General features: G+C 34.6%; 2 protein-coding genes across 6 annotated transcripts; one reads left to right on the plus strand and one right to left on the minus strand.

Moving 5' to 3' along the window:
• Positions 1–1,737: 1,737 nt before the first annotated feature.
• On the minus strand, positions 1,738–2,931 carry LOC109192382. Its single transcript, XM_019342996.1, has 3 exons — positions 2,467–2,931; positions 2,198–2,329; positions 1,738–2,115 (listed from the first exon to the last, which is right to left on the minus strand). Exons 1-2 carry the CDS (start codon positions 2,901–2,903, stop codon positions 2,221–2,223), a joined length of 546 nt encoding a protein of 181 aa, XP_019198541.1. The 5' UTR covers positions 2,904–2,931; the 3' UTR covers positions 1,738–2,115; positions 2,198–2,220.
• A 4,732-nt stretch (positions 2,932–7,663) lies between these two features.
• On the plus strand, positions 7,664–11,866 carry LOC109192377 (protein WHI4). 5 transcript variants are annotated; one of them, XM_019342988.1, is made up of 10 exons: positions 7,664–8,039; positions 9,029–9,091; positions 9,926–10,007; positions 10,113–10,187; positions 10,490–10,571; positions 10,707–10,770; positions 10,874–10,992; positions 11,161–11,230; positions 11,327–11,409; positions 11,509–11,866. In XM_019342988.1, exons 1-10 carry the CDS (start codon positions 7,818–7,820, stop codon positions 11,537–11,539), a joined length of 891 nt encoding a protein of 296 aa, XP_019198533.1. In that variant the 5' UTR covers positions 7,664–7,817; the 3' UTR covers positions 11,540–11,866. The 5 variants fall into 5 exon arrangements, with proteins under 5 accessions (XP_019198533.1, XP_019198534.1, XP_019198535.1 ...); XM_019342989.1 differs by having other exon boundaries at positions 10,886–10,992; XM_019342990.1 differs by having other exon boundaries at positions 10,892–10,992.
• Positions 11,867–12,410: the final 544 nt, after the last annotated feature.

Consider the following 12,410-nt stretch of genomic DNA (forward strand, 5'->3'; position numbering starts at 1 on the left):
GCTAGAAGCTCTATCACGACCATTTCCCACCGGAAATTACGCATAATTGTTTCGGTGCCACCTTCATTCCGAACCTTCCTCTACTCCAAGACTTGAAGCCTACGCCGCCGCCGTCTCCTTCATCGTCATTACCGTAGGAGAGCCTTTTGCCTGAGCTCTAGAGTGGTTCCTTCCCTACGTAATGTGATAGCAAGGAGACTGAGGTGGATGAAGAACGATAGAGGAAAGTGCGGCATGAAGACGTTGTCGGCTCAGAGCATCACAGAGATGAACACAGTTTGGAAGCGGTGAAGTTGTTTTGAAGGAAAATAAGCTGAATTGACACAAATACCCCTCAAAGTTGTTTTGAAGGAAAATAAGCTGAATTGACACAAATACCCCTCAAAGTTGTTTTGAAGGAAAATAAGCTGAATTGACACAAATACCCCTCATTTAGATGGTCAACTAATGACATAATAGACAGAGGACTAAAAATGTCCTCGTCACAATAAGTCTGTCTATAAAATGACAAATTTTTTTATTAAGGACCAAAATTGTCGATGCCACTATAAGTTTAGGACCAAAAATGTCTTTAACTCATAAAAATATCATATCTTTGTTTGTCATATTATAAAATAAAAAGGAATAGATTTTTAAAGTATATACATGTAATAGAGCTATTATATATGAAATAGGCATGAAATTAAGGAGTCATAAATTTTATTTTATTTTTTTGTCATTAGACCATATGTCGTATGGGATGGGGATATATGGTACAATGTACGGAGCTACGTAGCATAGAAAAGGGAAATGGAATAAGTTGGATATAAAACGGTACAAATATTAATTGTTTACTAATTTTTATACGAAATTTAATTTTTGAAATGTTTAAAATTAGTGAAATGATCTTGTATTGAAATATTTTATGAAGTTCTTACAAATTTTTGAGAGAATAGTTCTGAAACACAAAAATGTTCACATAAAAATAATTCTGAAACACGAGTTTGTTCAATTCTTTAAAAGTCAGAACACAAATGAAGATCAAACTGTAACTACATATCAATAACACGTTGCAGTTAGCACTTTGAAGATAGAACAAAAAATTAAGCTCCATAAAAAATAAACAAAAATCAAACAAAATAACTACATTCACACAAAAAATAAACCAAAACGAAAATTTTGTCAAACTAAAGCTCCAAATTCAACACCATTTCCGAACTAAGATCAACATCTCCAATTCTTCAACATCAAAGTAATTAAGGATTGCTTAGCTTTGTGATTAAATAGCAGTAAAGCCATCAAACATTAAGAAGAGAATTGAAAGTCAACTAACTTTTCAAGGTTTACATACAATCATTATAAAAGTATGCTGGTAAGTCTGAGATGAAGAAACCAAGTTGGAAGTAAAACTGATAAGGAGTAATTAGCATCTAAGAAGCTTTCTTCCAAAATGTACATAAACCCAATTGGTTAAAAAAAAAAAAAAAACTAAACTTCTAGTTTCAACATGCCTTCCTTGACAGGCCAATTACAATTAAAGCATAATTAAAAAGATAGTCGGTCCAAGACACCAAGCATGGCCATGCCCACATCAAACAACACATTTGCATGGAAAGACAATAAAGTCACAAGAATAGAATAGTTATAAACACCTTTTGAACAAGGACTACATATTAATACAACAAATGAAGCTAAGTCAACAAAGTGGCCAATGAGAATACCCATCAAGAATCTCAGGAACTTGCTCAAAGTCCAGCATGTAAAAATCAGCTTGTTCAGATTTAGTAGACAACAATTTTGATAAGATCACTAGCTTACAAGTAAATGCACAAATACATATAATAATAAGGGGCAGGAATGAAATTGTGAAATATCAAGGTATATTTTAGGGTCAATTCCGAAAACATCTTATCTTCTGAAAAAAAAGATTCTGTAACTTTATCCATTTCCTTGCGACCAAAATCAACATACACACAATTCCTACTTCTAACAATACCTAAACTGCCATTGGAAGTCTCCAAGAGGATAGTACGAGTTGCAGTTCTGTTCACTTAAACACTCCCAAAAAATACCTAATCTACCATTGAAGTCTCCAAGAAGATAGGATGGATTGCAGTTTTGTTCACTTAAACACTCCAAAAAAGAAAGGATGTAATTCATTTCCGATCTATAATTCAACATTATATTATATTATATATATTGCTGATTAAATAAACACAAAATATAAGAATACCACTATACTCATAAAGAACGGAGGATCTTGGACTTATACATGGTTTCATCCCCACTCCTCTCCCTTTTACTTGTATTTTCCACCCTATCTTGGTCTTCAATTGTTGGAGGGGCAGAGCTGGAAATAAATAAATAAATAAATAAATAAATAAAAAGTAAGCAACGATCAAATTCAAAGCGCTTAATTTATCACACAAGTATGTAGAAGCATATATGAATGAGAAGAATGAATGTGGCAGGTAGGGGTGTACTTACGCAATACAAAAACAATCAATAGCATACCCACGTTGGAATTTCTTATAGTAAAGGATTTTTGAAGAGGCTCCAACACCACTTGCAAAGGATTGGATGTGATGTTCAAGTGTAAAATCAATTTGGAACACATACATCAAGAGACCTACATTGTAAGAATCAGTGACCACAAAAAATTTTCCACCTCCAATATCAGCTAGTGGATAAGTTATGAGGTCATCCCAACCTTCCTGATAACAACTTTCCTTTAGCTTCCTATAAGATATGGGCTCAAGATCACCGTCAGCATGAATTTTAACACGATATGCACTAAGTGTAGTACCACAAAAGGCAACCAGAATCCAAGTTTTATCAAAAAACTCATCTGAAAGCCCTATGTCGCCATTGTGATCAAAGGGAGGAGGAATTTGTTTCTTATCAAATCGATCCAACAAAGACATCCTCTCCTCCCATTTTGAAAATATGATGTTAAAACTAAAGACACTCTCAAGGTACTCACTCTGTGGGTCCCTAATGAACAAATATATATGACCGCTAAGAAAAAAGTGACCAAATGTGACAGTAAGACTAAAGACATGATCAGGTGCGAGAGGTGCAAGAGGAGGGGATGGAAGGGTTTCAAAGCAATCTTTGATGGGATCAAAGGACTGAAAACAAAATTGCTCCTTGTTGAACATAGGCTCGTAAAGTTTATTATTCACTGAAAGTAAGTAAATCTGATCTCCAACTCCTCGAATCACCCGTGCATCCACCATAGATTCAAAATCCCGTGATCGAGACAACGAAGGTTTTCAATAGGTAATTGGTGGAACCTACTAGGATAAAAAATATACATCGTGCGGCTATATACAAACGTAGATCCCTCTGAGCCACCAACTGCATATACAATATGGTTGTGGTTGAAGAGTGTGGAAGTTGGGGGAATACAAGCTCAACCATGAATTCGTGTTTGCAACACGGAGAGATTTTAGGAATTTTAACACGATAGAGTGCACCACAACTTGAGAAATAAGCATAAGCATATTGGGAATCTGTCATTTCGAAATGTAATACTGAAGAAAAAAAAAAAGAATTGAAGATTAACGAAATTGCGGTCATAAAAAAATACAAACAAACAAACAAAAAAATCATTGATTTCTTTCCAACAATACTCTGTTATTTTTCAGTTTACTAGTCCAGTTCAATACAAATTAAAACCCAGCAAATAACCCCGAAAAAAACTAAAGACTCACTCCACACATAGCGATCAAAAGCCCTAAATAATAAAGATGATTTTAGTTAGAAAGGTAATCCCTAATACAATAATAGGAAGTTCTTTTCAGCCCAAGCAAATTAAGCATGCAATCAGAAATATCAATAAAATAACACAGAGTCACACTCACTATATCATAATGAAATCTATCATACTCGAAGGCTTCATAATGTTTCATTTTCTATAAACCCTAGATTTTCAAGAATGTGATCTAAAGAATAAGATTTCACCTTAGAAGGAGAAAGGGAAGTAGAGAGGCCCTCTACATCTTAATCTTATATACTGACAAACTATTCATTTAATTTCATGATATACTTTTCATCTTCATCTTAATCTGACCAACTATTTATACTGTTTACCGTTTATATACAATATATTGTTGCACTGTCAACATTGCATAATCAATAAACACTACCAATCTATAAAATTGTAAATTTTCAAAATAAAGATAATTATCTGTAAATAAAAATAAACACGAATTCTATACCAATAAATTACAGTTAAAACATGAGATAAACTATGCCACAAAACTTCCTTGAATTAGAATACAGCAGCAAAACTAAGTTTATGATGAATCAATTAAAGAGCATGCTTGCTTTTTGGATTAGAATACAACAGCAAAACTAAGTTTGCATTAAATTTACTGAAAAACATGACCATTGCACATTTAATTTCACACAAATCACAAATCATGTAAAATATTTCTCGTCATCTCATGTGCTTCATATTATCCTCATCGAGATCAAATCCCATAATCAGACAATGAGCTGATTAATATCAAATAACAATATAGTCAGCCAACAGAATAACATAATGACACATATTTCCAATTAACTAATAATCAACTCCTTTGACAAAAGTACTTATAGTACGAAAAGTGTTAATGATAATTAAGATTTAGTAAACACAAAGGCTGCAAAAAGAAATTCCCAAAGTCGTACTGAAATTAATTCTCAACAGGAAAACCACATCTAATATGCATAAATTCAATCCATCAAAACTTACATTGACAAGATGAATTACACAGTGCGTGCAGGTACATACGCATTCCCTCAAAATATATGCCAATATCATCTATATCATTTTACATGATTGATTAATTATAAAGTTAACTTTACCATTTTATTTCTCGTGTATATTTAGCAAACACATTCAATTTTTGCCAACCTATGAAATTAAAGGATCATCTAATTTAAACTGTGAAAATCAGACATACCTGATGCACGTACGTCGCCACTCGCCAGTGGAAGTCTCAATTCTCAAATGAGTGTCTAACTTTCAAGCCTAGCTACAGGCCTGAAATATTTAGTTATATATTTAATACGCAGTAATAATTAGCAATCCAAGGGCAATTAATTTGGTCTTTAATTAGGGTGTTGAAACGGCTAATCAAAATCTTTTAGAAGAAAATCTTGGCATATCCCGACTTTCACTCTTCCACTCCCCTAAACGCGTGCGAAGGATTTTAGGGTCTGGACTTCCAGTAGCTAAACATGGCTAAGAAGCAATTGTTATAAACTGGCGCCGACCGTAGGAACACCACCTTATAATCAACAAATTAAACAACTGGAGCCAGTCAGAAAGTCTCAGATCACATATTTTTGGTGAGCTTTGGATGGTGTTTAACGAATGACACTAAGATTGGGGAACGAATGGCAATTCACAAATGTATATGTGACAGATTGGATGATTTTAGACAGATTAAAACTAGGTTATAGTTGCATGGATGAATAGTCGATAGATTACTTTAAAGAGTTTTTTGCATTTTTGGTCCCACGATTATAATGACACTATCAAGACTGATTCGCGAGTTTCAAACTTTGCAATTTCAGTCAACGACTATTTTTTTTATTGCAAAAAATGGTCATTTTGACCAATTTTCGGTCAAAAATCTCACCGAAAAAAAAAATTACATTTCAAGTAGAAATAAAATAGACATATACATTGACCTTGCAATCTCGAACCGCTGTTGACCTCTTATTCTGACCAAAGTGCGAAAAAATCAAACAAACAAAAATCCCAATTGCCAACAAAGGGTTCGTCTCTGACAGTTGGATTTGCTTCTTCCAGAATGACCACTTATAGAATGAGCACTGCATGCATTTACTTATTCCGAAAGGAACACTTCCGACAATAGTTTGCCGAAAAATTGGATGACAGGACTAAATGTGATACAAATTATATAGTCATGAACCTAATTATGAAATTTTAATAGTCAATGGTCAAATGCGATTTATTTATAATATCAGTTGACTAAAAGTGAAATTTATTCTAATATTTATTCTATATATATGTCCATAAACATAAGTTGTAATGTCCAAAAATCCTAAGCTAAAAATGTACATCATATGTATTTCCATTCATTTTAGAGTAGGTTCAAAATGCTACTACTATTTCTATATGTTAATAAAAATAAGACAGAGTCAAATAGGCCTATCTACTACTGCGAAGTACTCAATTTTCACCACGAATTAAATTAAAGTCTAATCAGCCACACTTACCAGCTAAATTTGTTTGGTTGACTTTTTTTGTAGGTTACTAACCAATTGCCTATTCAATTATTAAAAAATAAAAAAATAAAAATTAAAGGAATTTCAGCCACTGATTGTCCCGCGCGGACAGCCGGTGGCTGTGTATTTCACATACAGCCGTGGCTATCCGTCCGATAAGGACAACCGAACAGTCACGACTATCAAACATGAGGTCCAGATCTAGACCTCATGTTTGAAGTCCAAATCTGGACCTCAAACGGCCTTGAACGAGGGCGGCGGCCATGGCTGAAGGAGAGAAGGTCCTTGCTTACCATGATCCTCGCATCTATGAAGCTAAGGCAAGTCTCTCTTCTCTGTCAGAACTAATATATTAGCTAATTTTTCTCAAGAAATTCTAAAGTAACATATACTTATCTTCATAAATATTGTGAGAATACATGGTGAAATAAGAAAAATGCTTATCTGAAAAGAGCTTAGCAAAAGCAAAGTTCAATTTTTAAAAATTTTGAAACTCATGAACTAGTAATGAACTCCATTCTCAGTCACCCATGGTTGAAAGTTGAAACATGTGTTGGGGAAATATGCTTATTTGGAGCTGGCGGTTTAAACCAAACATCCTTAAAATAACAGCTCAACAATGGTCAACAATGAAAATGTCCATTTTAATCCGGCTTGAAAAGGAATATTTTTTCTTTGATGAGAAATTGAGGGAAAATGCACTGAGAAGACTATTTTTGCTACAAAACCGATAGTCGTGGACCTAGATTGTAAGCTTTGAAACTCGTGGAAAAAATCTGAAAATATCACTATAGTCGTGGAACTAAAAGTACAAAAAACTCTACTTGTATAATTGGGACAAAAAATGTCATTTTCATATACTTTAATTGATGACATTGTCAAATATTTTTCTTAGGTTTTAATCTAAGAGGAGTTTTTTAAAAAAAATCAATAACAATCAAATAAATCATCAACTACACACAAAATTACAATTAGGCTATTTAATTCAAAAAAAAAATATATTTGAGTTCTTAAACAATGCAAAATTAAGTATTCTAAAATTTAACATTTTTACCTATTAGTTAATGACGCGGGGTTATCAAATTTAAAAATAATATTTTTCAATTGCTTAACTTTGTGTTATTCAAGAATCCAATTAGGATTTGTTTGGATTGGATGACTAATTATAATTTTTGTTGGGTGATTTATTTGACGGAAAATACTACATGAATTTCCATTTCTTACTCCTAATTTGTATTCCCTTTCACAAATTCTTGATGTAGTCTCATTTTCTGAGACCCACATGATGGAAATATTCAATATTTGTTTGCCATGTCATGGAGTAAAAGTGAGAAAGTAAAAAAAAAAAAAAAAAAAAATATATATATATATATATATATATATATATATATTATTATTATTATTATTATTTTTTTTTAGAACTAAAAATACATGTTGTAGAACTCTTATTTGACCCATCTTGCAACGGCGAGATTTGTACCGAATACTTTTTCTCCGACGAAACTAGCCACGGGAATTTGTGTAGACTTCGCAGTCTCTATAATTAATCATCTGCCACCGCTACGCTCGACGACCTCCGACGGAGAGAAGAGATGGCTCTCCACCAGCCCTACGACCCTTACTACCGCCCCCAACCACTACCCATTCCAGATTACGGCTACACCGTCGGTAATAAAAACGAACGCGATATGATTCGAACCCTATTCGTGTCCGGCCTCCCAGACGACGTTAAAGCTCGTGAAATTCACAATCTCTTCCGCCGCCGTCCCGGCTTCGAGTCTTGTCAGCTCAAGTACACTGGTCGCGGAGATCAGGTTTTATTCTTCTCTCTCTCCCTCTTTACTCGACAATGAAGAAATTTTATGCAGAGTATAGTATTCATCATTGTTAGTTCTCTGTAATTTAGCATTATTTTCTCGCTAATTACCATAACACTGGCTTGGAATTTAGTAAAATGATCGCACATTTGTAAGTACTAGTTCATTTTGTCATCTAATGAACATGTCTGTGGTAATCTCGCTGTAAGATATTGTTTCCTATATGTTCTATAGAGTCTGCGAGTTGCTGGCGTACATAATTTGCAAATGTGTATTCTAGTGGTAACTGCTGAAACTCAAGATTTAACTTCGATTGTAACTTGTAAGAGGTACCTTGTGTAGGGAATAGTTAGCAGGTAGAGCTTGATATTTATGCAACAAAGGCTAATGTGGTGTGCAAGGAATGCTGTGACAATTATGTACCAGAAGACCTCATTCATTTTACCAATAAACTGATGAGATGCATTGATTAAGAACTTTGCTAGGATAATTGCAAGTGAAGGATTCTATAGAGGATGGGCGTTATGAAGTTCATAGAGCTTACTAGTATGTAGAAGCAGCTACTGAGAATAAATGGAATTTAGGGATTTTTGCCTCATGCATCATGTCAGTTTCTAGAAATTAGAGATTCATAGTGTTTGCTTGTTATCTTTGAACTCTGTAGGTGCAATCTGGTGAATTTAGGCCTCTTTTATTTTTATTTTTACTCCGTCCTGCTTTTTAGTTTGTTATAGTATTTTAAATTCTTTCTTACATTTATGCAATTGTATAAGAGGCTCAAGCCTGCATGTCAGTGTTCCTTCAAAAATAAAAACTCTGAAAAAAATGATCTCTTTAATCAGGTTTTTTTTTTTTTTTTTTTTTTTTTTTTTTTTTTTTTTTTTTTCATATAAACTGTATCCTGCAACTCTCTCTCTCTCTCTTCTTTTTTAGGGGGGAAAACAGTGTGTATGAATCGAAGTAATACTTATTTGTGCACTTTGCAGGTTGTTGCATTTGCCACCTTTGTAGATCATCAATCAGCAATGGCAGCATTGCACTCGTTAAATGTGAGATTGTCAAACATGATTTATCTCTTACTTTATTTACACCTCTGGATTGAAAATTCTATATAGGGAGAACAGCATTTTTAGTTGTAATAGTTATTTTCATCTCTAGTTGTTTGGCATGCCTAAGTTTGGTCCTCAATTACCACTGGAAGTTGCTGATTTAGTCCTGCTCCTAACGGAATCTGGTAACCCCAAACTAAGGAAAGTATATCACTGTAGCCATACAGCAAACACACGCAGAAATGTCTATTAACTTCAATGTTGTAGAAGGCGCTAGGCGCTGGTCGGACGCCTAGCCACCTAGGCGGGCAACTATTAACTTACGGTTTTCCTAGTTTTTGTTTGGAGTTAATGGATTCTGCTAGGTGGGACTGTGGGAGAGACCAAATTAGCAACTTCCGATGATAACTAAGGACCAAATGTATGCACGTCAAAGAGCTAGTGACAAAAATAACTATTATGTTGTAACTAAGGGACTAGAAATGCTATTCTCCCTTTATATTTTTTCATTGTGTGGAAGGGCGTGGTTTGTCTTGCAATATGGTCAGGCAGGACTATTCAGTGCAATTAAACTGATCCACTAGTTTAGTTTCTGTACACCACCCACTACTTGCACATAACTGTGCTGGGGCGCAGATAGCTTTTTAACTTATATTCCAAAGCCATCTTTCCATTTTAATCAGTCTCCTGTTGTATAGATGCTATGGCACTATGCTATCCGTCATAGAATTAAATTCTTTCTCTTTGTTGAGATGGCATCCGCTAGTATCTTGCCTTTGTTCTTACTCCTACATATATATGTTTCATTGTCTCCATGGTCCTTTGTATTTACAGGGTGTGAAGTTTGATCCTCAAACAGGATCCACTTTGCACATTGAAATTGCCAGATCAAACTCCAGGAGGACAAAAAGACCAGGTGAATATATTATATTATTTATCAGTGTCACTGGGCAATAAGAGGTGGGTTGAAATGCTGCTGCTGAGTGTGTGTAATGGAACTGGTTGTTGCTGTTATTCACAGGGAGTGGGCCCTATGTTGTTATTGATAACAGATCTAAATCCAATACAGATGCCAAAGGCACTTCAAGTGATGAAGGTAAGCAGGTAACCTATCTATGTGATATAGTTTAATGGAAAATTACTTGTTGGCTCTTCCCTAGACCACCTACCCAATCTCCCACATACTGCTTTTTCATTTCCCTGCACCACTTCTGGTTGGTGCAAGTGTTGAACACAAAAGGCCAAAGAAACTTTTCCCTTTAAGTAAGTTTGGTAGAGAGCTTAATTTTCGAATAATGCTTATTGTATCAATAACACATACGGTTACAATAATGATTTGCATTGCCATTCGTCTTAGACTGGATGTAAAGCTGATAAACACATGAACACAATCTGCAGATTCAAATGATAGTGATTCTGATGACCCATCAAGATCCAATGATCCTGATTCTGGCAACAATGATGATTCGTCTGAGAAGAGGTTGAAAGCACTTAAAGCACAAAATTACTGCTCACTTAGAATATCAAGTGTTATGGATATTATCAAATATGATGTTTCTATGAGTCAATATTTATTTAAATTTGAACACTAACAGTACTGTCTGGCATTGACCAGTGGTGAGAAAGTGGGTGATGGTGATAATGTTTTAGCTGCACAAAGTGTAAGTGCTGCACAAAGTGTAAGTTTGTGATTAGCTGTCCTTAATATTAAACACACACACACACACACACACAAAGTTGAATGCTTATATATTCCATTGCAACAACATATCAAAAAGTTAGTGGGTATTGCAGGAACAGATTGAGAAAATAGGAGATGGTACTCATCCATGTTCCACTTTATTTATTGCCAATCTCGGGCCCAACTGTACTGAAGATGAACTTAGGAAAATTCTTTCACAGTAAGTTTCTTTAAAAATCTTATGAAACTATGAACTTTGTGTTGGTAATTATAGGCAAACTTCTTATACTGACTCCTTATGAAATCTCATATTTGGTTCTTGGTTACCCATTTTTGCTTATAATAACCTTATAGTGTAATTAATAGCACATGTTTGTTTTGTTACCAGGTACCCTGGATTCAACACCCTGAAGGTTCGTGCTAGAGGTGGAATGCCAGTTGCTTTTGCTGATTTTGAGGTACACTGCACTGTGCTTAATTATGCTGCTGATGTCGAATTTCATTTTTCTTTTGGTCGCATTAGTGTAGTGTATACATCATATTTATTTTGACAGGGTGTTGAAGAAGCGACCCAGGTCATGAATGCACTTCAAGGAAGCTCATTGCCTTCGTCAGATCGGGGTGGCATGCATATAGAGTATCTCTCTCAACTTCTATGAACACTGTTTGCACACAACTTTTAGTATTACACTATGGATGCTGTTACTAAGGCTAAACTTTTCTTTTGTTTTGGCAGATATGCTAGATCTAAAATGAGGAAGCCTTGAATCACATTACGGTAAAAAAAAAACTTATATTCTGGTGTCCATTAGCTATGACTTCAATGCTCACATAGATTTAGTCCCTAAATCAAAGCCTTTTCTATCATGATAAGTGTCAAGTATGAAACAGTGGATTTTTGTCAAAGTAGTTCACGAAGAACTGATATAGGCCACCCAGTTAATTTATGCTATCACTTCATTATTAAGTACAACTTGAAAGATGATATCAGTTCCTTCCTTAATCTCTGTATCTGAATTCGAATAATATTTGTACATTGCTAGAAACTGTTTTTTCCACCATGCAATGCAACACTTGTCAGGTCTACTTGGGAAGTTGTATAGTTCCATGCTGCAAATATTTTGGGCAATTATTATGTTGCAGGTCTAGTCCTCATAACTATCTGGGTCTTAACTTAAGTTTTTTTAGTAGATATTGTTATGCCCCAAATTTTCAGACCTTATAAGACCATAAATCTCTAAACAATTTAGTCTTCCAACTTGGTTGGGGTTAGAGACAGTATGAGGTATTTTGGTAGTTGGAACAAAAGAATCCCTTTCATCCTGCAGGCTGCAGCCATGGGTGGTGATTCGCGGTATTAATTAATTAATCTGCCATCACCCACCCTCTAATGACTAATGTAGACCATCATTAAATTTAGGGAAAAAGGGTCAAATAGACCCTTCAACTTTACTCAAAAGTGCAATTAGGCTCTTCGACTTTAAAAAAATGTAATTAAACACTCAAACTTGTTATTTTAAGGCATCCAAACCCAATAGCTGGTAATTTACCTTGAATTACACGTCATTTAAGATTCCGGCGAACGTAATTTTTTATTTTTATTTTATAGAGATTCGGTGACCGGAGAAGTTAACCGGT

The sequence above is a fragment of the Ipomoea nil genome, unplaced genomic scaffold (assembly GCF_001879475.1).
Source record: "Ipomoea nil cultivar Tokyo-kokei standard unplaced genomic scaffold, Asagao_1.1 scaffold1770, whole genome shotgun sequence".
NCBI classification, from domain to species: domain Eukaryota; kingdom Viridiplantae; phylum Streptophyta; class Magnoliopsida; order Solanales; family Convolvulaceae; genus Ipomoea; species Ipomoea nil.

What these genes read in the sequence shown, in the direction of transcription:
- LOC109192377 (XM_019342988.1), top strand. Translation starts at nt 7,818, where the DNA reads ATGGCTCTCCACCAGCCCTACGACCCTTACTACCGCCCCCAACCACTA. An exon ending in CTTAGGAAAATTCTTTCACA is followed by an intron (nt 10,993 to 11,160) that starts GTAAGTTTCTTT and finishes TTTTGTTACCAG; the next exon opens with GTACCCTGGATTCAACACCC. An exon ending in CGGGGTGGCATGCATATAGA is followed by an intron (nt 11,410 to 11,508) that starts GTATCTCTCTCA and finishes TTGTTTTGGCAG; the next exon opens with ATATGCTAGATCTAAAATGA.
- LOC109192382 (XM_019342996.1), bottom strand. Translation starts at nt 2,903, where the DNA reads ATGTCTTTGTTGGATCGATTTGATAAGAAACAAATTCCTCCTCCCTTT. An exon ending in ATTGATTGTTTTTGTATTGC is followed by an intron (nt 2,330 to 2,466) that starts GTAAGTACACCC and finishes ATTTATTTCCAG; the next exon opens with CTCTGCCCCTCCAACAATTG.